Source organism: Struthio camelus, chromosome 13, assembly GCF_040807025.1.
Source record: "Struthio camelus isolate bStrCam1 chromosome 13, bStrCam1.hap1, whole genome shotgun sequence".
Taxonomy (NCBI): domain Eukaryota; kingdom Metazoa; phylum Chordata; class Aves; order Struthioniformes; family Struthionidae; genus Struthio; species Struthio camelus.
The window spans coordinates 7,775,566-7,800,867 of record NC_090954.1 but is presented as its reverse complement, the minus strand read 5'-3'; the positions used below and the strand labels follow the sequence as shown (position 1 = coordinate 7,800,867).

Sequence of the window (25,302 nt, the reverse complement as noted above, 5' to 3'; positions counted from 1 at the left end):
AGCTATGTCCACTGCTGGGACAGGATACCTGGCTACATGGATGACCCACTCCACTCTGACCTTCTGTGCTTTCCTACATGCTCTCATAGCCTGCTGCTGACAGAGGCCCCAGCTTAGCTAGCCTAGTTCTGTCCCCACCTTTTGGCGATGGTGGGTTCTCCCTCCCCACTGAGCAGTCTGCCACCTGCATACAGGATCAGTCACCCAGGGAAGGGTTATCTGGCCATTTTCACTCTTCCTCCCTTTACTTATTCTGCCTCTCACTGCCAAGAGTTTTGGCAGTGCTTTGTACGAAAGAGGACTCGGAAAAGGCCAGTGGTTCTGCAGAAGTGTGGGTCACAGGCCTTCTTAGAGCAGAAAGGACAGGAAACAAATAGAAATAAATAAAGGAGTTGCTATTGCAGTTAAAATACATTTGTGGTTGGAGGCATTCCCTTGTAGGCTGCACTGCCCCATAGGACCCAGGAGGCAGCGGGAGGCAGGTAGGACAGGACACTGGCACAGTTTCCTCTGTGCTGCTGTCCCAGGCAGGCAGCCGCATTCCTGGAGTGCCATCTAGCGCCCAGTTCCACTCCACCAAACCGCTGCAGCACCAGATTCCTGGTCCAGGCTGGCAACTAAGTCCTCCTCCTGCCTTGCCTCGTGGTAATACCTCACATTGTCCTCTCTGTGCAGTTTGCTGCCATGGATGGATAGCCAGCCTCACAGCAGTGCTCTGGCTTGGAGGAGACTAGGACAGTGTGCCAAGCGCTTGGTCCCGTGACTGCTGGAGATGAGAAGATAAAACACTGCTGACCTTCTCAGGAAGCTGCACAGGACCTTCTGTAGGCCATTTGTTCTGGGAAGCACATGGACCTGTGCCAGCCAGGTGCAGAAAGCTGCCTTTGCTGGCTACACTCAAGTCCACCTTGGTGGTCGGTCAGACGATGTGCCCTCCTTCGCTCAGCCACCTGGCCCGATACATGGTACAGCCTGGTATGTCCACGTGACAGAGAGGGGCACTGTAGATGTGACCCAGCTTGGCATGAATGACGCCTTGCAGCTCCTGGTCTCCCACCTCAGTTGCTGCGGCAAGGGCCAAGAGGAAGTAGCCTGCTGCATCCTGTTCATCCTAACCATAAAGAACAGGGGCAAGCGTTAGGAAGTGGCTTAAATGAAGGTCACACAGGGTGAGGGAACTGGAGCAGAGCCCAGTGGTTCCAGGCAGAACCCTGTGACACTTAATAGAAATAGGCTCTGTATTGTCACAGCTAAATGCCAGCACTTCTTTCCAAACTGCCTTTCCCCCCTCAAAACCTAGTGCGCCAGCCAGCATTGTGCATATTTATTCTAAAGCTGCTGAAGGACGAAGGGTCACAGGATGCAGCCATCTACATGTGTGGCTGCTCTGTCAGCAAATATGATACTCCACCTTCAGCTCTTCATCAAGACCAGTATGTTCAACACAGCATCACAGAAACAGGTTTCCTACCTTCAGCTTGTGCAGGGTCAGGTTGCCAAGGTGGCAGTACACCTTGGAGTAGTACAGGGCTTCTCCAGTGCACTGCAGCAAGGGAGAATGCAAGGCAAGCGTCTTCAGGTAGCAGTCTTCAGCCATCTCATACATCTGCAGAAAATAGTAGACTGTAGCCAGGCGGTGGAACGCAACCAGCTCTTGTAATTGATCTCCTGGAAAAAGAGTTGTTGACACAGTCAGCCTGCAGCATGCTCCCAAATCATTGCCAGCCCTGCACTCCGAGCCACTCAGGAACGCATTTGCTCAACAGCCTTGGGGGTGTAGACCTCTTCATAAGGAGTTTGAAGTTTGAAGATGGCCCAGAGAAGAAAGAACCGTGGGCAGGGCTGCTGATAGCAAGGTAGGACAGATTGCCCAGGGAGAAGGATTGCTTGGGTGCTGGAAAGGGCCATTGCGAGACTGGTTCCATGTCAGACACTTACGCTGGTATTTTGCCTTTTTAAACTGTTCCTGTAATGGGAAGGCATGAGTTTATCAGAAGAGTCAATGTAGAGAGGAACGGTTGACTTTGTGCCTTCATCATACATCCTGTGCTCTGGTGTAGCAACAACCCTCCGCTCAGCCCAGTCCCACCACACCGCAGCAGAGCACTTCCATATGGCTATTAGGCAGCTTAAAAAGGGAAGTGGCCTTAAAAAGATGTTACACTTTAGGATAAGTCCAGAGGTCTTATGAAAGTAGAAATATCCTCCTTCCACATGCATACTGTTCTTATCTGGAGAGGCAGCCCCTTCCCCAGGATCTGGTAACTCCCTGTACCCCTCAGGTATGCATCACTCACCCACCCTGGTGCTCAGCCTGGCTGCCAGAGTGGCAAACTCCAGTGCCTTCTCGTAGCCCTGCAGCCCAATCTGCAGCTCTGCTAGCTTATTGAACAGCCGTAGCTCTGTCTTAATGGCCTTCAGTTTCCTGGCCAAGGGCACAGCACCTCCCTGAAGAGAGAAAACAGTGATTCCATGCCATTTCTAGAGCTGTTGGTAGTGCACTTCCCTTGGCGGGGGCGGGGGGGGGATGATACAACTGCAAGAGATGGACCTAGTGCTTGGCAAGGCAGTCAGTCTATGGGGTGGTTTGTTGCTACAGCAGGGTGCTGCATATCCTGGTTCTAGTCTTACCTTCCCCTTAAAACTGAGTCTCATATCCCAGTGTGGTCCTCAGAAGCTCACATCTCTGCCGTCCCTTAGGTGCCTGAAATTTTGACTCTGATCATGTCCTCAGGAGCGACCAGCTCACATCTAAAGCTGCCAGGTTTTATAATGTAAGGCTCTTGTTCTTAGGCCTGCTTAGACCATGACTGGGGCCAGGGTGTGTAGAAACTGCAGTGCTTGCTGCGGCCTGCCCGTCCCAGCTGAGGGTCTACACTGGAGGAATAAGGTATAATTCCTCAAAGCCTGGCAGGCACCTCCCTGAAGGCTTTAGCTAGGTGCTAAGCTCTAGAGGTTTTAAGAGACATCCATTGTCATCATTTCCTGCTAGCAGTTCCCTGCTCAGCCCCCTGCCCTGTGAAGTCTCCTCTGTGCATCATCCAGGAGGTCAGATAGCATCTAGCCTCCATACGGTACACTTAATCTTGTCTGGTTTCCTGGGCCCTAAGCATTCCTTCATCTCACACCTTACTCGCTAGCCTATGTTCAAATCCTCGGACTCTGGCCAGAGGCTGTCCAGGAGAGTAAAAGGGCAGTCTTGCTCGGAAACCCTCCCACCGTTCTCAAATGAACTCTGAGGAGATCTGAAGCTATTGCAAAATGTGTTTGTGATCCAGGCTTCCCCATTGCCCCATACATAGCAGTGTTCACATTCTGGCACTCTCAGAGTTACCCCATCTCTCTCCAACTCTGTCCTTTCAGCCTGGCCATGCAGTGTTGCAGCTAGCCCTGGGGCAGAACTCTCTGTGGCTGTCACCTAGTAGGAATACAAGGACAAAAATGCTCAGAGCACTCAATACCCTATAATACTCCACTGCTCGATCTCTGTTTCGGTTGCCATTAAAAAAGGTATCACCTGCTTTTTCATAAAGGTCCATGGCCAATGAGAAGTCCCCAGATTTCACAGCAGTCTGAATGGCTGCCTGGAAGGAAAAGGAACTGAAGTGAGACCTGGCAAGAGACTTATTTGAACACAAATAAGTAAATCATCATAGATGTGAATCTCAGTGCTCCAAACGGCATGGATACATGTTATCAAGCAGGTGTATGGGACTGTTGTGATGCATTTGCAAGTGATGGGAGCAAGGATGGAGCTGGGAGCCAGACAACACATCACTATGCTGGGATGGTGTGCCAGGCTGATCAACTGGTATATCCAAAGGCATTCAGATTTGAGTCAGGACAGTGCAACCAGCACCTGTCTTGGCCCTGGGCTTTCATTATGCTGGGATGGAGCCAACACGAAGATCAATGAGGAGAACAGATAGCCTGGACAGAGAAAGGGCAAGGCCAGCAGGAGTGAGGGCAGGCACATTAACTTCTGTGAAGTTGTGCCAGTTATGTACTTGGCCCTGGTGTCATCTTCTAGTCAGAACATGCATGTTCTTCCTTCCAGTAGTAGATTTTCACTGCTTGTGAGAAGATCCTCTTTCCCTTCCAAGACTCCCAGCTTAAAATGGCTCCTACTAACCCACAGCTAGTTGTGATGGTAACGCGGCTAGCCAGGATGGGAACGGGGAACAGTACAGCCGTCTCCTCCATACCTGAAAGTACATTTCCACCAGCTCGTCATCCTGCATGAGATAGTAAAGCCTGCCTGCCTGCAACCAGGCCTCTGCTGCTTTGACCGTCTCCCCAAGATCAATGAAGATCCTTAGACTCTGCTTGGTGCAGTCCAGGGACTTTTTCAAAGCTCTGTGATGGTAACAGGCAAAAAGGCATTACAGAGACATCACAGAACACCCCCAGCAACCAGCTGCAAACCTACCCCAGCACCTCCCCTTTGGCGATCCTATTTTCTCCTCCTATGGTTGCTGTTGGTTAGAGGCAAATGGACAGTCACAGCTCTTATCGGTGTGTCCTGGCAAAATGCTAAAAGTCTCCATGCTTTAGTGCATGCATTTGTGTCATTCGGCAACCTCAGGCCAGCCTGGGATGGATGCCCATCCTGCAGGGTTCAGCATAGCCTCGTGGCAGCCTGCTCCCAAAGGAGCTGCTCCCCACCTCTGCTCATTTCAGCTGATAAAGAAGGTTTTGCCCGGGTCATCTGCAAACCCTGTTTGCCCACCCTACACTAAACCCAAAAGTCACACCAATGCATAGCACTCCCAGCTACATATGGGAGAACAGGCTATGAGTGCTTGCATGCCTTCATTTTCCAGATAGTATCTAGTACCCAAAACTGCATCTCTGCCTATTGTTTGTCCCTTGGTGCAGCCAAAGAGATGGGTTTGTGGCCAAATGTGCAAGGCCTGGTAGCCCCTTTACAAGCCACCAGTCTCCAGAGGCCAAAGGGACAAGCAGCAGGATAGAGTTACCAGGCTGGACACGGTGCCTCCAGAAGGCAGCCAAGGTGATGGGAAGGATGGGCAGTGCCCAAGGTATGTTTGTTTGCTTGGTGTCTCGCCTGTTGGCAACTGGACTCCAGCTGTCCTTTGATTTCAGCGAGTAGGGTGCTTTGTGGTCTTAAATAGCACCGTTCACATGACAGGCGTCTGCTTCCTAAATTCCTTCCCTCTGAACTCACTGTGACCTAACATCCCAATTAATGACAACCCTTGCCCGTTTGTCCTTCTGGGGACATGGGAACCAACTCTCCACTATTTCACATATTTACCTTCAAAAAATAAAGAAAGTCTGTTGTCTGTCCAAGTCTCTTTCACTCCCCTTCTGCCTAATCTAATCAGTCACCTGCATGTGTCAAACTGTAGATTGAAAGGTGAACTGATACAGCGTTTTAAGTACATCCCTGGGGAAAATATTCCAGCAGAGATAGGAAGGGCAGACTCAGTGGCTGAAAGCTGAAGCCAGACTTATTCAAATAAAGATAAAGAATCTATTTTTACTAGTGAGTGGTAATTAATCATTGGAATAAGCCACGAAAGGAAGCGATGAACTCTCTGTCTCTGCGTCACCTCAGATCAAGGCTAGATGTCTTTCTGAAAAACTGTGTTTGGCCAAACCCAAGTCATATCCTAGCTAACAGCTCAGCCTTTACTGAGCTGTCACAGAGGTTTGGCTGACATTAAACTGTTCCCCTCTTCACTGCACAGTGACAGCTGGCCAATCTCAGCATTTCACTAACTTCAGCAGCATGCAGGAGGTGTGGTTAGAGCTACCACACGCTTTCCATCACTTCTCACTAGAGACCCTTGCTCCAAAGACCTCAGAAAAGCCACTGTTCCTGCTTTGGGTGGGCAGAGACACCTCTTTATCAGCATCTACATTAGAAAAAGCCATGAGGGGGACTTACTTGGACGTGTCCAGAGCTTGATAGAGCTGGCTAAGGGTCTGCTGGACATTGCCTTCCATCTCTCTGTCCTGGAGCTGTTGTGCCAAAGATACCCAGTGCTCATGGTAGGTAATGCAGGCCTGGAGATTGGGGGATACTTTGTTGTAGAAATGGCAGAGAGACTCAGTAATGTGAAGCTGACCTGCATGGTACAGGGAAGGGAAAAGTACAGATCAAATGGCTGCACTAGGGATCTAACAGGGTGCCGCACAGAGGTGGACACTGCCCTGGTTCCCACCAGCAAAGCTGTACTCACTCCTCACATTATGCCACTTGAGGGCAAAAAGCAGTGCTAGTTCATAACAGAGTCTGCCATCTTCTATGCTCTGCCTGTTTACCATGGCCTGTGCTAGCCACAGCAGCACCCAGCCCAACTCCATCTCCAGGTCTTCACTGCCCTGGAGTTCAGCATAGAGCTCAGCAGACTGGAGCAGGTAGATCTCAGACAGCTGGCTTGCCCCACGTGAAAGGGTCAGCTGCCCCAAGTTAGCCAGGGTGATAGCCTGGTTCCTCTTGTTCCCAGTCTCTTTGGCTTTGTGTAGGGCCTGGAGGAAATGCTCTGCAGCTTTTTGCACCTGCCCTTCTCCTTTGAGGGCAATGGCCAGGAGATTGTGAACGGCTCCACCCTGAGTCACGCTGTCTGTCCCATGCAGAGAATGTAAGAGCTGCCACATGATCTCTGCAGCTGGGCCCGGCTGGCTGTCCAGGAGATACATCCACCCCAAACAGAGAGAGGACTCAAAAGCCTCCTCCTCACTCATCAGCCTGCTGAGAGCTACAGCTGTGGCTGCGTAACAAACCGCCCCATCCAACACGCCATGCTGGAGGTACATTCGGGACAAGATGGCACACAGAGTCCTCTGGGTGGGCACAGCTCTGTTGTCACAGGAGAAATTCAGTGCCTGCTTGAGATAGAAACAAGCCAGTGCTGGGATGCTGCTCCTTTCTAGTTGACTTCCCAGGAGCTTGGAATTATTTTGGAGGATGAAGCCAGCTCTCCAAATGGGTGTTGGTGCCCCCCTGACACCACTGGGAACAAACAACCTGGCAGAGGCCAGTGCAATGTTTGGCAAGTACTTCTTGTCATACAAGTAGCTCAAGATGGGGGTGGCATCTAGTGGCACAGCACTGGTGCCTGGACTGAGTAAAGTGGTGGCAAGGCATTGAAGACGCTCAGTAAAGGGCAGAACTTCATCATTTTTGCCCAGTAGTAGGAAGAGCTTGACAATAAGGAAGCAGATCCGGACCTCCAAGGGAGCATTACCCACAGCAATGGCTTCTCTCAGGATGTACTTCATGACTTCCAGCTCATTCTCCGAGCTGAAAGAGTGGCCAGGCAAGCAGACGAGCAAGGTCACTGTTTTCCCCAGCAAGGAGGAGAACTTCTGTTTCATGTTCTGTTTCAAGTAGATGGAAGCAAGGTTCACATGCAACGCAGCCAGCAGGGGCAGATCCCCAAACCCCCTGTCCAGGATGCTCAAGGCTTCCTCAAAATAGACTCGGGCCTGGGAGAACTTGACCTTTTTGATGCAGAGCTTACCCAAGAGGAAACAGAGCCTGACGTGAGCCCAAACTGAATGAGTCTTCTTGGCCCAGTTCCTGGAGGTCTCAAGATACAAGACCAGTTCATCCTCATCAGAAAAACCATAAAAAGTGGAGTTGAGAAAGGAAAAACTGAGATCGTAGAGGCTTTGAAAACTGGGCACGTAACTGTCTTGGTTAAGGAAGGTCAATATTGGGTCAAAGACGTCAGCATCCTCCATGTGTCCAGCATTCAGATCAATGAAGAACTTGGGATCATCAAAATCATCTGGCTTCTCCAGGAAAATATCTTCCAGCGTAGCAGGGGCTGATTCACTCCCTGGGCTAGACTTCTCGGAGGTGCTAGGTGTAGCCAAGCCATTTATTTCCTCCCAGGACTGGAGCAGCTGGATATTCTTATAGCCTTGGAGAACAGCCTCTGGAAGAGACAGGCAGATCACAGTGGGATGTTCCCCTATGTCAAAATTCACTCTTTGAAGTCATCAGAAAAACATCCCATTCTGCACCCTCCACATACTCACCTGATGGTATTTTTGGGAATGTGGCTGTGGATTCAAAACCATCTACACAGACAAGGAGACAAACAGAAAACAAGAAGCCTAAAGCCTTGGTCAATGCTAGCATGCAGACACAGCACTCACACCTTACAGAGATCTGCTGCTGCTCTGCTAAACCCCAGGGCCTGTATTTGGGAGAGCAGGCTCACTTCTGGGCCTGGACAGCATATGCAGCTACAATTGCAACCCCTCCTTCTGGGGGCTTGGATCAACGTAAGAACATGCAGAATGGCTGTCAGGTGGTGGTGGGGTGAGCGCTGGCAACATCATAGTTACCCAGGAATAAGCAGGTCTTATTTTTCACAGGGAGGGTTTTATCAGCTCTATCGCTCTTTAGAGCTCTGTTGTGATTATTCAGAGGTTTCAGATATTCATGTAGTTCTGACAGGCTTTACCTCCAGGTTTATTGCACCTGAACTGGAGCATCTGGTCTCTGAACTGGCTGGTCTGAGAGGTGGCCTGAACCCCACGAGTTCCTAAGGCTCAGCCCTGCATGACCACATTGCTCTTCTAGGCAGTGAGAAGGCAGAAAGCTGAGGCAGAGTAATTAGCCGTAGTCCAAAAGCCACACAGCAAATACAGTGAAACTGAGAACAGCACCCAGGAACCCTAGCCTCTTGGCTCCTGCTCTGGGCACAGAGACAATATCATTGTCACTTTAGCCATGCAATGGTCTTCAATGTACACCCAAAGGTTAGACAAGAGCAGGAGACTGGCCTCTGCATGGACCTCTCAGGAGAAGCCAGATAGCCTTTTTTTTTTTTCCATTGGACAGGAAAGAGTTTCATTTCTCCCTGCCTCATATTTCATCCTTTTCCAAAGCCTTTCCTAACCCTCCAGTCTCTCTGAGGAGCTCAGCTGGATCACTGCAAGGTGGTCAACAGCCAGCACCTACAGCCAGCATTAGTCCAGAGCAGCATTTGCCAGGGGTGGACCACAGCCCTGGAGGCAGAGAAAACTCCTCCCAATTGTGTGACAGGGCCCAGCTCTTGACGGTATCTACAGCCTCCATGACCAGGCTGAGCAGAGGGCTCAGAAGTTCTTCCAGTTGCAGCAGTTCTCTCCACTGAAAAGCTCAGAGCAAGAAGCTCTTTGGAAACATCCCAAAGCTGCTCTCCGAGGGCACCAATAGGACTAGGCACCTCAGAGAGGGGAAACTCACCGAGCCGGTACACAGAGGTGATGTCAGTGCAAGCCAGGTCACTGAGAAGAGTGGTGAAGTGCTGCTCACTGCCGTTGCAGGGGATGCGCAGGAGGGAGACTTTTTCTTCTTCACTCAGAAATACCAAGCCCTTTCCCCTAGGTCAAGGCACACATCAGGAGAAAATAGTCAGTGTCTTCCCCTCCCCCGACTCTACTGCTGTACTCTGGGATGCAGATGGGCTTTCCCATCCCTCCTCCTCCTCCCACCAGGAAAGCTCTGCTGCAGACGGATGCCAGAGTCTGAACACCTTCCCCATGAGGTCTCTCAGGCCCAGCTTCTCCATGGAGGAACCGATGGATGCCAAAGGAAGGAACCCATTGGTCGTCTTTGTCTCTAGAAGGGTATCAAATCAGAGCCATATCCTTAAACCAACACAGGAGCAACTGCCAGGGTCTTCAAAGTGGGATTGTGTCACCCTCCTTCCCCCAGTAACTCCTGTCATGTCCTTAGAAGGGTGTACAATTCTGCTTCATGAGGAACTGTGTTGTTCTGCCTTAGCATCCCACAGAAAAAAAAAAAGGGCAGAAGGAAGCAAAGCAAGCCTCTTTTTCCTTGGTGGCGCTCACTGTCCCCCGCCCTTGCCAGGCTGACAACCCCTCAGACAAAGCTACAAAGTCAAGAACATTTCTAGCTGAAACAGTGGAGCCAGCTGGTCAGTGACGTAGCTGTACTGGGCTGTCTTCACCTAAAGCGAGGTCTAGCCCAGGGCCAGATCTGTTCCTGTCTAACAATCACTGTAGACAAGTGAATTATGACAGCTTTGTCTGGGCAGAGATTCCTGCAAGCTGTTGGCAGAAGAGCTTGGCCTAGGCTTCTGGGTAAACCTCAAATGGATCCTCTGTGAAGGCCTTGCAAATCAAACAACCTGCCCTGGATTCTCACATGCACTTGAGTTGAGACTCAGAGTCCACCCTTCCCTTCCCCTAAGCACAAGTTCATCTACAAGGTAGCAGTAAACTTACAGAGGTTCACAGGCCTCAGGATTTATGCATCTCACTGGGACAAAGCCGATGTTCCCACTGCTTAGGGATTTTCCCACAAACCACGACAGTCCTGGAATAAGGAAGCCAATGACTTCTATGCTGTCTCCCTTGGAGAAATTCAGTTCATCCCATGCTCCTCCTCTGTGGTCCTCTGTGGCTGCGCATCTGCCTTTGACTGAGAAACAAAGAAAACTGCATCTCAGTGTGTAGGCCTGCTATTTAAAATTCCTTGCCGGAAAAAACCTAGGCAAGGAGAGACCACAAATTTAGCTTGAGAACGCAACCCCTCTGTCCCCTAAGATTTATTTATCCCTCTCAGACTCAGACCTCTGCAGTTTCTTTTTGAGAAGAGCATTTTGATAAAATACACAATAGGCACAGACAAAACCCTGCAAAGCTGAAGACTGAAACCTCTGTCAGTTGCAAGTATAGAAGTTAGCTGGGAAAATGAAATTGTTGGAGCTTCACAGAAGCTGGCCTGTCTCAGCTTTCTGCCAGAAGTGAATCTTTAACAGGGTAAATGTCCATCACACTATGCATCAAGTTCACACCTGCAGTGACCTCCCACGTCCAGTGTACTCTGAATGTGCCCGTGTCTGATCAGGAATCACTTGGGGCTAATGGGAGAATGGTTGGCACAAATTTTGTGTGCACGCTGGTGGGAGCCTAACTATTTAAAACTTCTGTCCTGAAAGGATTAAAGGAGAGAGACAAAATTATGGTAGGAGAGGAGAAAAACCCAAGCTAGCAAAAGGACGCCATTAGCAGTTCTTTGTATTCTATGCTACTCAGATCAGCTTTCCAAGCACATGCAATTTGCAGGGTCTACTCCCCCTTCAAGAGAGACCAAAGATATAGTTTTCCCTAGAGCACTTGGAAATCGAGTGTCATTGTCAGAACAAGAGATATGCCCTTTGCATTTGTGGCTGAACCCAGGTTTGCAAAAGTGGTATCCTTGCCTGGGAAAGGCAGCCATGTTACACAGATGTCACTCACCAATTGGCTGAGTTGTTCCACTTATCTCCTGGGAGATGCCAAAACTCACAGCATGATTCTTCAAGAACCACCTGCAAGGCAAAGGGTAACCAGAGGGTTACCAGAGGGTCCTCCCTGAGCAGTCCTGTCCTCAGTCTATCTATCAGAGAGGACCTCACATGAGCAGGAAAAATGTTCTGTCCCATGCGAGCACTGGAGCTCATGTGGAGCGTGCCCAGCATGGCCAGTCCAGTAATCCCTTGCAGTGGTGCTACTGGGCATGGAGGGCAGTCTGCATCTTGTGACTGCAGCCTTGAGTGTGCCTTCTGCATCCTGCAGAACAGGATGATTTTGCCAGCCCATAGAAGAATTTCACTGTAGGAGTACAAAAGGAGCTGCAGGTGTCTCTGAGGCTCGGCCAGATGTCTGGCATGAGGCCCCATGTTGACTGGCATTACCTAAGCCTTGGGTTATGTTTTTTCTACCGTTATTCATTTGTAAACTCCAAATAACTCAATGACCTAAGTTAATATCATACCTGAACAAAATCAGAATTAAGTCCTTCGTCCATCCCACGAACAGAACCTGAACTGGTTCCAGTGGCTGTATATACTGTGTAGGTCCTTACGAAATTATGCAGCCCTTGCCTGCTGTCAGAGGCAAGAGCAGTTCCTTATCCCAGACTTGGTGTTATGCTGCTGCACCAGGATCAGGAATCAATTTTGGCTTAATAGGACATAGGACAGTATGTAATAGAACAGTCTACTTACTGGTAAAATGGGTGAGGTACTGGTTCTAGAGCTGTAACAGGCACCAGACCCCGTTGACCTGTCAATAAGGACATCCCTTCCCACTTGGACTCTTCTCCAATGTTCTTCACCTGGATCAGCTCATTCTTGTGGAGCCTCAGGCCATCCTCTCCCTCCCCCTCTGGCTGGCAGACACTGGGCACTGCCCTGGAAAAAAAGTTACCTGCAGATAGAAAGAGTCACGCCTCGGTCAACTGCATCAGTGCAAGATGGAGCCTGTAACAGAGCTACAATACAGTCCTGCTGTATTTGAGGAAGACCATACACATCTGCTACTCCTCACCTTCCTGGAGCAGCAAACCCAGATATATGGTGGCCAGGCGATCTTCATTTACAGTAACTTTGATCTCAGTATCCTCCATCAGAGCACAGTTTAGCCAGTACACCTGGTCAAAGAGAAGCTGCTCCAAGCAGCTGGCCACATAGCCTAAAAGACCAAACGGGGAAAGCAGTGTTAACGTATTCCTTCCCCAGAATAGCTGGTGTGCTCTTTGAATGTCTCCCAATCCACCATTTGCAACCACGTTATGAGGCAACAGCCTCTAATTCTGCCCCCATTCCCACCAGGTGCAGTAGAGGGATTACCTAAAGGCCCTCTCCCGTGTCTTTTTCACTGAGCTAGACCATGGCTTCATAAATCTGTAGATGGTCACCAAGGTCTTTTAACCCACATTGCTTCCTCTTTAAGCTGCCTGCCCTGCTACATTACTGTGTCTTTGGTGTGACAGAACACCTTCTCCCAAAATTCTTTTCATATTGACTCTTTGTATCTCCCACACCCTGCTTCACGTCTTGAATACATTACCTAACGTAAGATATGTGGAAAATTTCCAGATTTCTTCTAGGGTTTTGAAGGTGAGGAGGAATCGATCCTCCTGTGCTTGCACACAGACCAGCCTGGCTGACAGCTCCTACGCAGAGAAGATAGCAACAATAAGGGAAAGTCCTGGGAGTCTGACAGGAGTACTTGGCAATGTGGGAATCATATTAGAGCCTGGAATGAGAACAGGGAATCATTTATTAGCATATTCCAAGCCGAAGCTGTGCAAGTTGGTCCTGTTGTCTGGGCTTAAAGGGAGGGTGCTCCAGCTGAGTCCGTCAGCCAAGAGGAATGGAGTATCTGCGGTGACAGCTCCCTATGGCGCAGCCATGTGAGGGCGAAGAAGCTGAATTTTGTCCTCCAGATGGTTTTCTCTATCTCACACACCAAAACTACTGTGCTTTTGAAATCCAGGCCCCTGAGCCATTCTGTGCAACGGGTTAATGTTTAGCCAGGACAAGGACAACTTCCAAATTGCAACTCCAGTGGAGTCAAGAAGAAATCCAGTCCTCCTCAGACTACAACCACAAGGTGTCTGTGGCTGAGAGCAGTGACTGTGCCTTGAGGGAGAAACTCTTCCTTCACTGTTGCTGGCATTAGTTCTTCTGCACTGCTCTAGGTCTTCTGGGCAGCTCTGCAAGGAGCCCTGAGGTGCCAGGGCCTTAAAGATCTACAGAGAAGAAGAATTCAGGCCAGGGAATACCTCTATACCTGCAGTGATTTTCCTTTATGAAACCACAGTACTCCAAGAACCTCCGTGAAGCTCCAGGGATACCGCCTGAGAGGAAATCATGCTGTCCCTGCACACTTTGCCTACCTTCTATTAATCTAGGCTGATTTCCAGTAGGAGATAGGCAGTTGACCAGGGACCTAATCCTGTTACACAGCTTTGATGAACCTAGCCCTGTGCAGTGTTTGTTATTTGGCACTCACCATAGTATTAGGTGCATGATTCCTCAGGCAGCTCAGCGCCTCCAAAGTCATGTTCCTGATATGAGGTTCAGCTTTGGATCTACCTCTCCATCTGTTATTGTTCCTTTCCCCTATTGTTCCCATCCCCTACACAAAGTGCCTGTGTCCAGGGACTCATACCTACAGGGACCTTGCAGGAGCTGCTCTTTCTCTGCCAGGTTTGGTGCCCCATTATATATCCCATGCAGACCAGGTGCCTTCCGGTGGTGTACTTTCATCTGCTAGGGGCTGGGGCTCCTACCTTGAACAGAGCACAGACTTCTCTGTCATCATTCTCCAGAGCCCACAGCTTCTTTCTGGCTGCTTCCTGGAGCTGGGAATTGAGGCACCGGGAGGAGCGACTCTCAACAGAGAAGAAGAGCGAAATCTCTGGAAAAGGAAATGCACAGGGTTAAGGGGAGAAGGAACTCCATGCAGAGCCCCCTCCATCACAGAGCCCCCACTGCAGTCAGTCCCACCAATGCCTCCAGCCCTCACTTGGTTACAGCGTTCAAACAACATAAGCAGATACCATCCTCTCCTTCTAGATACTAGTAACAGAGATAAGAAACTCAAGGAATGCCAGGCTGTAGTGCCAGTCCTTGCTACACACAACCACTGGAAAATCAGGTGATGCTGAAGGCAGCATCTTACCTGGTGGAAAGCCCTCCCCGACAGCTAGCAACACTGAGGAGGTGTCTGGCAAGCCTTCTGCTGCCTCTGTAGCAGGATCACTTGGCTCTGGCTCCCCAGCGTTACCTAGCAGGGAGGTGGGACACAGAAGAGCTGCTGTCAAATTTCATGGCAGAGGTCTATGACATTCTGCCTAACCATGTCACCTGAAAGCAAAGTCCATGAGCCATACTGCAGTCCTCTAGATCTGGCTAGAGGACTGTATGAATCTGGCATCACCTTAAAATCTTGCTGACAAAGTGGAAGATCCCTGGGATTAACACGTCCTAACTACAAGACATCCTTAAAGATTGGCTTCCTCCCAGCGCTGGAGTAACCTTGAAGTGAGGAGACTCCCTTCTTGCTCTAGAGGTAGACCCTCACAGAGTACATCTGGTAGCAAGGTGACTCTGTTACAGAGAGATTTTTTTGGAGGGGATCTCAGAGTAAGAACATTTCCCCAGCACAGGAGAGCCAAGGATTTATAAAATGCTTTGCTTATTAACTTGGTAGTCAAAATAAGATTTTCTCCACTCCTGTACTGGCTGGTATCTGAAATCCAAGCCACATTTTCTCTACTTCACACATCATCAACTATTGCCAGAAAAGATTCTGGAAGTGAAACTTTAGTTGGTAATTACATTAATGATGGTTGAGGCACATAAAAATCCAGCTTGCTCTTCCACAGCTGCATTGTTTGTGGAGGGATAAGACTAAAAAAAAAAATTGTTAGTAATTAAATAGGGCTTGTAAGGCAAACATGTACCTATCTGGAGCTGGAACAGTCCAGTGACTTTAGTCACTTTTTTGACCATAACTATACTTTGAAGTTATTTTCATTTAGTCAGCTTTGCTAGTCAGTGAAATAAATTGTGATTTGCACACAGAATTATAAACCTTATTTATAGTTAGCAGGAGAAAAGAATCGCCCAAGGCTGGACACGTAATGAATGGGCTTTTCTTTCAAAGAAAAGCCTCTACATTTCATTTCTGAACAGACAGTTTCAACACACTTAACAAAAGACTTCATCCAAGAACTCTATCCCCTTCCACAGAGGTGGGAAACTGAGACGGGGAAGTGAAATGAGCCGGAGGCAGAGTTAAAACAGACCCTGGCTCCCACCTAGGCTGGGCTGGACCGCGTTTAACATGTCCCTCCTTTCCTCTCCGCCTCTGGTTAGCCCCAGACAGACACCGTTCAGCACGGCGCAGTCGGTCCATCGGCACGGCTGAGGCACCCCTCCCTTCCCCGGGGCTGGGTACCTGAAGCCATGGTCTTCTCCTGCCACCATTTTCCCCGGCGCTCGGCTGCGGCGTGCCGTAGGTGATCCCACCTGGACAGGAGCACGGGCGAGCTGGGACAGCAGCAGTCACACTCTCTGCCTGGGGAACACGGGTTGTGAGGAGAGGCATTCGGGCGCCCTGGCAGGATGCTCTTGGCCCAGGGGGTCTCCATATGATTCAAGGACAGCACATAGTGAAAGAAGGGCAGCGGGTGCAGGGCAGGTGCCGCTTGTGCTGCCACCGCCAGCAGCAGTGTGACAAGGCAGGCTGGCGGGCCCCTGCAGAGCTGGTTGCCTGGACAGGCGCCAGGCCACAGCTCGGGTGAGAGGACAAATGGGTTTGCTCCCCACCACACTCATCACTTCAGCATTTATTTTTGTTCAGGCCAGGCTCAGAAAGGGAACTGGGAGATTTTTCAAGAGGCAAATTGAAACCACTGGCAGGGAGTCATTGCCAATTGTGCCAGTGACTCATTTACCAGCCTGGTGCTAAAATATTTTGTAACACCGGTCAGGAAACTCTCCCAGGCCAACCCTAACACGGAGCCAAGCAACAGGTCCCAGGAGCAATGGGCTGTGCTCCTGGCAGCCTGGGCTGAGCGACACACAGCACCCACTGGCACCAGCACCAGCTTTCCCGGAGGATATGCAGCTGGAGCAGCTGGCCCTGAACTGCCTCCCTTCTCCATCTCATTAACACAGCCTCATTAGATCATCCGGGCTGCCTTCATGCTGGCATGGGAATTGCCTTGCAGGGCACTGTCACCTCTGCCCACTCGCCCGGAGACTTGCAGTACCCAAAGGGTCTCTGCAAGCATTGCAATGGCCCAGGGCACTCCTGGCAGTGGTGACAGGACAGGGGTAACAAGGGGGCTCCTGAAAACCCACAGCACAGGAATAAACCAATCCCCTGTGTCACCTTCTCCCCTCCCTCACCAAAATGTCTAATCTCCTTCCCCACACACCCAAACCCAGTGGAACACGCAAGTTGCCCAGCAAAGGCAGCGACCACCTCTGGAGAAGCAGGCAAGCAGCCGGAGGGAGCCAGAACGCAATGCCAGCGTCTCCTCCAGCAGCTCTGCAGCCCCAGGTCTTGCAGCCTTGCTCGGGCCAGCAGAGCCATGGCACCCCCGGGGCAGCTTACCTGTGCACCCCAGGGATAGGTCCTGGTGCCAAGGAGCCCCCCAGCAGCAGCCCATGTGTCCACCATCACCAGCAGCCCTGAGCCGGTGGTTGTTGCTGCCGCTGGCATGGGGTCAGCAAGCTGCTCACAGCCCGCGGGTGCTCTGGCCCAGCCGGCACTGCGGCTCGGCCCCGGCCCCTCTCACAATGCACAATGTGCCTTTTGACGGGGCAGTGCCGACAGGCAAGGCCGGGGGCGGGGGGGGGGGGGGGGGGCTGGGCCCATCCTGCCGGCTGGTGTGGCTGTCCCGTGCCAGCTCCGCCGCTCCCCCGGGCTCTGCTCTCGCCCTCGCCTCTGGGAGCTTGTCACTAGGCCCACGTGGTACATTCCTCTCATTCCTCCTGCTGGCTGCTGTACGGGGAGCCCCGGGGCCTGCAGAGCCTGCCTGAACTTCAAACCAGCCCCTTTGGGGAGCTTCTTCCACGCGCAGACCCTGAGCTCCCCACCAAAGGCAACCCTGGTCCTGACACTGCTGCAAGCACCTGTCTTACCTGCAGGGAAACCCCGCTGTGGCTTGTCCAGCATACTCCATCCAGGCCTTGCTGCGCGGCTGTTCCTGGACCAGCCTTTCCACCGCCCAGCAGAGCTAGCACGGCAGTGCTCTTCCCATTTCACAGCAAGTGCAGGTTCGCCTGCACCACACAGATCTCAGTGGAGCAGAGCTATGTCCAAGCAAGCTCAAAACAAGTTCCCTGTAAGCATAAATACTATTGGCATGTACAAGGCTAGAAAGGCTCATCTCATTCCTGAAGAACAGCAGAATTCTTCGAATCCGAGATGTGGACACCAGGAGGAATCTATGTGGTTGCTGTCCTGCATCCCTTGGGCATCCGGGGTGAACTCTCATTCCCTCTTTGCTTACATGCCCTGTGGCCTTCCCAGCCTCCAGGGCTAGGACTCTCGGACAGGCTGTCTGGCCTCATGCACTACTGGTGGCAGATGCCTGCAGATCATCTCCTGGGAAGGTTAACACAGCCCCTGCAAAAAGAAGTCTAGGGAGAGAAGTAACAAGATAGAGCTTTTTTAAGGATGAGGCCTTCAGCAATCGGCTGATCCTGGAGCTTCCGCAGCAGTGATTTGTTTGCTGTGGTGTGCTCCACAAGCACTGCTGGCTCTCCCAGAGGCCCAAACTACAACCCTGGGTATGACTTCCAGAGAAGACTGTGGAAGACAGACTCACATGCCATGACAGGTGCTACCAGGCCCCATTGCATACCCCTGAGGAAGAGCCTGAGGCATATTTGGCTGTGGAACAAGCTGTGGTGCCTCTACCCTAGCAGAAGCACTGCTGCCCACCAGCCCAGATGTTCTTCCAGGTGGGAGTTCACCTTCACGGAGCTGGCTGGAAAACTCCCTACAAAAGTTAAGTCAAACCAAAAGCCTTTGCAGGGAGGATTGCACCACAGTGAAGTGGTGCTGCAATTCTGGCCAGGCGCCAGCCCGACTCACTGCCTGTCTGCCCAGGCAAAAGCTGAAAGACTGGGGATTTCTACCCATCAGAGCAAAACAGCTGTTGAAATATTAGGTCTGCCTGGAGAAGGGCTGGTCCTCCTCAGTCCCTGCAGCACCTCTGCTCTGCCTTCTCTTCAGGCTCTCTCTCCCTGCCTCAATCTTGATTACTTGCCCACACCTCATTGCAGCTCACCCTCTCTCCTGACCTCCAGACATCAGGGTGCAAAGTGCCCTTGCTGTCCTTTGGCATGCTGCTGTCAAGCTAATCTTCCTTCCCATGAACCCTGCAAAGCAGCGCAGCTGAGAGGACCTGTGAGAAGGTGAGCTGCCGGGAAAGGGCTGTGCTGGCTCTCCCTTTGGCAAGGAAACTGTCTACTTCTGTTGCACAGAGGCCCTGAAAAGCTCCATATTTAGAAAACTCCCTAGGTTGACCTGGGGATATTATGAAGATCTAGAAAGCAGGGAAATTCAGATCCAGGTGTGGATTTTGGCATGCCTTCCTGCATTCAGAGCACACAGAGCAAGTTTCTGTGTGTAGTTCAGGCACATCTTTAAAAGATGTTGCTGTTTTGGGCTCATGTTATCATGTTTTGTGTCACTCAGAATGCTATTTGTTTTAGCAACAGCTGTTCACCAGTTTGCATCAAAGTTTTTTACCAGGGAAAGTACTGATTTTTTTTTAAATCAAGAGAAGATTATGCTTCATCTTCTAAACAAAGATGCCAACATTTGTGGTACTGAAATTTCTTTTTGCTTTTAAATTGACCTAAGTAATTCAATGACCAAAACCACCCCTCAAAAGGCAAAGATACCAGCCTCCTGTTTGACCTGACATGTAATTTTCCTTTTGGGCAGCAAGCCAAAAAACTCCGGTTCTGCTCCCTACCCTGTTGATTACTGCTCCTTGCCTGTCCTCAGCAGCACCCAAACCTTGGATCTCCTCTGCAAGTCCCCCATTGCTCCTGCTGCAGATTTCAGCCCGGGCACCCTGGAAAAGTCCTATCTTAGTAAGTGCACCAGCAGCTTCCAAGGGGCTTTCACCCTGGCTGGCTCCCCAGCCCGGCGGGACTGCTGTCAAAGCCAGCTCTCAGGGCTTTCTTCCCTTTTAAAACCTCGGCACAGCTGGCACCAGCCTGGCAGCTCCACCGGGAGGCCGATCACCGGCTGACCTCACTTCCCTCCCCAGGGTGTGAAGCAAGAGACAGGCACCTGCCCACCTACTGTCCAGGCAACCTTTGCCCAGGTGATATAACTGCTGCAAACACTGCCCTTCTCCAGGGTTGTCACACACCACCTTTTACTTGAGCTGAATTTGCTTCATTAAATCTAGCATGTCTGTGGCTGTGATTTCTCCTTTCATTCTCATATCAGAGCAGTTCCTGTGTACAAAGGATCCAAAACAAACCTATTCTTCCCCAGTTTGCTCATCATCACCGTATCTCAGCCTCAAATTCAGCTGGGACCGAAAACCCAAGCTCTCCTCCCCAGCCTGTATTTATGCAGCCACGGCCCTGCCGTGGACTGCTGGAAGAAACACCTGCAAACTCCCCTTCCTGCCTGTGTTTAGGCAGCAGGGGACAAGCCACGCAGGCACGCAACAGGCATCTAGAGCGACCAGGCGCGGCGGAGGCAACCGCAAGGGCAAAGCAGTGCGAGCAGCTGTACTGACCTGCTCCTCGGCACTCATCTGCGCAGGTTCGCTCCGCTCCCCAACATTGTTCCTAAGCATCTTCTTCCTCCCAGAAAAGTCTTGGCTGTGAAGTTCCGACCTTTCAAAGCAGGGTCCCCAGAGGGAGCACTGCCGGACTCGGAGACGCGGCGGGCGCCTGTGCATATGTGTGTGTGTGTGTGTGTGTGTGCGCGCGCGCAGGGGTGTGTACGTGTTCGCAAGGCAGGCGAGCGAGCCCAGCACCACCACTCCCTCGCACAAGGAAAGGAAAGGAATTTCTTCCGAGAGCAGCTTATCATCTTGGGAACCTCCGTTTCCCAGCAGAGCGGCCGAACGCGGAGGTCAATGAGTTACCCGGGAGTTGTGCTATAAACAGCCCAGCACGCCTGCGGATCGCTGGCTCCAGGGGGGAAGCACGAGCCCCAAGGCACTACCTGCACGCCGGGTTTGCAGAAAACAAGTGCCAGCGACGCCGCCTGCGGGCAGAAAGTCATGGAGTAGGTCGGGGTGGTTTTCAACCCGATTGGCATCAGCGCGGCTGGACCAGCCACGGGTCCAGCGGGTTTCAAGCGACTGTTTTGCGTAAGCCGGCTGTGCTGGCACGCACCCATGCCCTCCTCCCGCTCCGTCCCCGCGTCCTTGAGGCTCAGGACTTTCTGTCCTAGTTACACTTCAACTCCCCCCGCTGCGGCAAAGTGCCAGAGGAAAGGCTCTACCTGCGTCAGGATTTGGGCATCCTGGGGAGGTAGCAGGCAGACGTTCATCACTGAAACTTCCTTCTTTTTTGACACACACCGTAAATACAGACCAACAGAATGAGAGACCTCTGTAACCAGGAGTATTTGTGCACCCAGGCTACGCTCTGCAAACAGTCTGCACGGACAAAAATGGTTTGGTTTTTTGTTTGTTTGTTTTGAAAGCAATGAAAGAGTTAACAGCAACGTTTTCTAATATGCCTGTTTCCTTCTGGGAGTGCTCAACAGCTGGCCGTTCCTTGGCAGGTTCAAAACAAACCCTCTTTGCTTTTCATTTTGTGATTTTAAAAGGTACCTGAAAAAAAAGGAAGTCAGCCTAAACCTCACTTCAGTCCGGGAGTGGGCGAGGGGAACAAACACGATGAAACATTTTGTTTCACATCACATGAACTTCTGTTTCATGGAGTTTCTTTTCCTCTGATACTGTTGTGGGGAGACCTGTTTTGGTGTTAGCTGGGGATGGTATTTTCCTTCCTTCATCCTCTGCAAACTCACTGATGCCAAGCAAGGGCTCTGGCTGGGAGACACTGAGCCCATGCTGCACGCTGCCACGTGGGGAGGGCAGAGTCCTGAGCCTGTCGTGGCAGGAGTGAGCAGCACCGGCAGGGTCATCTTCTCATTCTCGCGCTGACCCTCTGCTTTTGCTCTTGCCTTCAGCCTTCGTAAAATTGGCACAGAGCTGCTGATAGAGGCCCCCCAAGGAGGCCCCCTCCTGCAATGCTGGCCCTTCAGGCTGCCCCTAGGACCGGGCTGCTGCCAGCTGCAGGCGCGCGGGGCAGGGCAGCCTTTCCCGAGACACCTCGACCGCAGCGCACTAACGGGAACCTTGCACACGCGGCATGCCCAGCACCGGGCAGCCTCAGGATGATGTCTTTCTCGGCACACAGCTGGCTGGAAGGGGCTCGAGAAGGAGGAGGATCTGGCACAGATGCTGTCCAGAGGGGAAATGCAGCTATTCTACAGTAAAACCTGCACGGCAAGCCACTGAAATGCAGGCAGACAAGCCTGATTCTAAAGACCTTTTTTTTCACTCCCTCAAGAGTTTTTTTCTCCTCTGAGACCCCTTTTACTCTTCTCTGTTCCGTGCAGCACATGGCAATCCAAAGCTGCAATCGGCACAGGGAAAGTTGGTTCATCCAGCAACTAAAGGGTTAAGCAGACTCTGGGGCCGAACTAAGCTGAACTCCAGCGCTTAATTTTCAGAAGTGCTGAGGCCTGCTCCTTTCCTCCGGTTTGCATTGTTTTCAGCCAGAAGTGGAGGAAGTAAGTGCTCTTGGAAAATAGACTGTGTGTATCAGCTGTGCTTCTGCAGGTCAGGACGGCTTGGATCCCCGGTGCAACAAATATGGCAGCCGGCGACTGCTCCCGGACTAATTTGTCAGGCTGATAACATGTGGGATTTGGCAGCATATGGGGAGCAGTCTGGGCCGCTGTTTTGAGATCTCCTTACTGGTATTTGCTTATGAACTCCTAAGCATCCTCTCCATTCCTGCATACCACTATCCGAACATGACCACAGCTTCAAAGGCAGCAGCACGCACCGTCACCGCCCCGGAGAGCCTCCAGACTTTTCGGAGACAGAGCAGGGAAGTGGAGGCCGCAGATAAGGCACAGGAAGGAAGAAGGAAGGACCAGAGCTGGTCAGCTGAGCTCAAGGATTTGAAAATCGTTGCAGCCCCTGCCTGGCACTCCATGTTGCTGAGCCTCCTTCCTTTAGCTTACGCCTCTGTGAGAACAGCTTGGGGTTTTTTCCTGCTCAACCTGCAGGAAGGCTTGGGGGCCTCAGGGAAAGCCTCACTGTGTTGCACAACGTGCAGGTGTCTTGCAGAAACAGGCTTTACTTAATGATAAGATACAGGAGGCAGCCAGGAATGGCAGCAGTAAGCATGTGTCCCCATGGTCTCTGTCTCTCAGTGTTTCTCCAATATGGAGCTCTTCCAGAGCTTTTGGTTTCTGCCCACCTCCCTTAGACATCTCGCTCCACCATCGCTGAGGCTGTGCCTGCAGCCACTGTTCCAGCGCGTTGCTTTGCCGGGGCATCCTAGCCCAGGTGATGGCAGAGCTACAGCCCCTGCTGGTGCCAGCACTGCTTTGGGGACGGATGGGAGGTACAGCCACAGCCTCACGCCCCACAGCAGTTTTTAGGCATGAGACTATCTGGGAAAACCTTTCTGCATCTAGAGAAGCTTCTTCCAAAGGTCACAGAGGCAGAGAGGTGGCCTGGACATCATGTCCTCTGCAAGATCTTGGCAAATAGCTCATGAAGGCATAGCATACCCTCAGGACGCTTATCCTACCTCTTGCTGTCTCCTGCCACAATTCTCCCTGCCTGCACTAAGACAAGGTTATAGCGATATTGAGTGTGATGCCAGGCATTCCACCACAGAGCAACTTCACTGCGTCCTGCACAAGGAACCCTCAGCACCAGCAGAGGACACACAGGGACATGAGAATATCTGTCATGAATATTCAACATTCCCAACTCGTCCCAGGTCTCCATGCAGTGCAGTCCCAGACCCTCTGACTCTTCTGAGATGGGGCTGCTCTTCATGTGACCTTTTTCCCCACAGAACAAGATCTTGCCCTTCCCGCTGCCCTTCTCTAACTGATGCCTCCTGTGTAGCCCTCATGCCCCCTCCCCACTCCAAATACCCCTTTCTACCACCATGAAGCCCAGCCTCTGCCGTAACAAAATGGTCTCCACCTCAGGCATCAGCCCCACAACCTGCAAGCTCCCATGCCGCTCCGCAGGGCCACACAAGGAACATCTACCCAGGAAGTACCTTGCAGCCTTGCCTGTGCTGGGAACCAGCAGGGAAATCCCCTGTGGTTCCTCCTTCAACCTGGAGAGCCTCACGTTTGTCTGGGCGCAGGGGTGGTGGGATGGGACACTTCTGGCACTCACAGCAGCAGAAGACCCTCTCCAGCTGATGGAAAACTTCCCTCAGCCGGCTGGTTTCTCTTTGCTGATGGAAGAGCTGCTGCAAAGAGGTCCATGAGCTCCACCCTTCCTGCTGTCCCCATCCAGTCATGGCTTGTCTCTTTGGCCCCTCATCTCTGCTGTTCTCCCTGGCTGGAAATATCTCTGCTCTGCACTGGCCAGAACATTAAATGGCCGTAACCTTATCAATAATGCAGCAGAATTGATGGCAGGTACCTTGGAGACAGCCACTGGCTCCTGAGGGACTCCCAGGCCTCCCTGAACATTGCCAGGAGGGGCCTGGGGTGCGGATAAATGCCTGCTGTCCACATTAAGGCTGGGGAGCTCAGGCGGCAGCTGGGGGCGGGAGCCCTCCTGGCTTAGCTCACCTCTCCAGACCCGGAGTGAGCTGAAGGACATCTTTGCTGACCTACATGAGCTGACTGCTCACTGGCCAGAGGGCTGGAAGGGACAGGGAGAACAGCAGCTGGCCAAGGACTGTGGGCAAGTGACCGTTTTAGCCTTTGCACCATGGTCGTGTGTGCTGGGCAGCTTTTTCCCTAGGCCCCAGGAGCCCTTCGCTGCCAGACTGTGCTGGGGACAGTAGAGGAAGCTCAAGCTGATATGTTCGTAGGGGCAAAGCTGGCTGTTGCCAAGCCTAGAGGCACTTGAGAGTCCAATTAACTTGGAAAAAAATAAGAAGCACTGTGCCTTTCTTTGACAGAGACATGGAAGGCCATTTCATTAGGACTACATGCCCAAGAGAGGCAAATCTGAGCTGGTTTCCTGCAAGTTACAGACTGGTCTGGAAGCCGCTCGTGCTCTGCAGAAACTGGTTTATGCCAAAGGTCAATTCTTCTTGCTAAAGTAAGCAGAGATTGGAGGGGGGGGGAAGCAGGGCTCAAACTGAAGGACAGAGGGATACTGAAAAATGCAGCTTTATAAAAACATTCATTCTGCTGAAGGTGGCTAAGAATACAGAGCTCCTCACGTCGCTTTTTCTTCGATTAGTGGCTGCAGCACTAATCACGGGTCTGTTTAGCAGCTGCGGGGGGAAAGCAGGGGGCTGTGCAGGCTTGCAGCAAAGGCAAAAGTCACTGAAAATCAGTTCCACAACTTACCTGTGGTGTCCTGCCGTCAGCTGTAGATGCCGACCTCTCCCTGCAGGACAGCCTCTGCGATGCAGCCGCACATCCCAAAGGCCAGCGGTCCGTCCTGCTCCGGTGCCAGCCCGGCACTCCCGGGCCCAGCATCCACGGTGCGATGCAGCCGCCGAGGCGCTGCCTGCCCCGGCCAGGCGTGGGAACGCTCGAGGGAGGGCGGCTGCACCACGGGAAGGGGCTGCCTGGCTGGGAGGTGTTGAAACGGGCCAGAGGGGAACAGGAACCGGCTGGCTGTGCGCTGCCTCCGCAGCGGGCAGCGCCCTGCGGACACCTTGGCAGGAACTCTGATAAGAGACACTCAGGGACCTTATTAAATGGGGCTGATAAGGCCCCTGCTCAGCACCGGTGCCTGGCTCCTGGCAGGCAACCAAAAGCACTATTGTTGCTCGGGCTGTAAGACAAAAACAAGCC

At 51.8% G+C, this 25,302-nt stretch overlaps 1 protein-coding gene across 27 annotated transcripts; it reads right to left on the bottom strand.

The window, feature by feature from the left end:
* Positions 1 to 376: 376 nt before the first annotated feature.
* On the bottom strand, positions 377 to 25,063 carry SH3TC2 (SH3 domain and tetratricopeptide repeats 2). Of its 27 annotated transcripts, none has more exons than XR_011143894.1 (19): positions 20,054 to 20,677; positions 17,424 to 17,624; positions 15,730 to 15,849; positions 14,449 to 14,553; positions 14,057 to 14,184; positions 12,829 to 12,934; positions 12,307 to 12,450; positions 11,985 to 12,186; positions 11,236 to 11,306; positions 10,219 to 10,414; positions 9,215 to 9,351; positions 8,017 to 8,058; positions 6,210 to 7,913; positions 5,915 to 6,095; positions 4,206 to 4,356; positions 3,335 to 3,584; positions 2,298 to 2,448; positions 1,472 to 1,668; positions 377 to 1,111 (listed from the first exon to the last, which is right to left on the bottom strand). XR_011143894.1 is itself a non-coding variant. In XM_068959426.1 (19 exons), exons 2-19 carry the CDS (start codon positions 17,455 to 17,457, stop codon positions 920 to 922), a joined length of 3,984 nt encoding a protein of 1,327 aa, XP_068815527.1. In that variant the 5' UTR covers positions 17,458 to 17,924; positions 24,850 to 25,063; the 3' UTR covers positions 377 to 919. The 27 variants fall into 27 exon arrangements, 17 of the variants coding, with proteins under 17 accessions (XP_068815527.1, XP_068815529.1, XP_068815539.1 ...); XR_011143892.1 differs by having other exon boundaries at positions 1,472 to 1,966; positions 3,462 to 3,584; XM_068959426.1 differs by lacking the exon at positions 20,054 to 20,677 and adding an exon at positions 24,850 to 25,063 and having other exon boundaries at positions 3,462 to 3,584; positions 17,424 to 17,924.
* Positions 25,064 to 25,302: the final 239 nt, after the last annotated feature.

Excerpts from the sequence above, each read along its gene's own strand:
- SH3TC2 (XM_009671735.2), bottom strand. The coding sequence starts at position 15,922 with ATGGAGACCCCCTGGGCCAAGAGCATCCTGCCAGGGCGCCCGAATGCC. Across the intron at positions 9,352-10,218 it reads CCTGAGGCCTGTGAACCTCT|GGGAAAGGGCTTGGTATTTC; the intron begins GTAAGTTTACTG and ends GCCTTGACCTAG. Across the intron at positions 4,357-5,914 it reads CAAGCTCTGGACACGTCCAA|AGCTTTGAAAAAGTCCCTGG; the intron begins GTAAGTCCCCCT and ends TTACCATCACAG.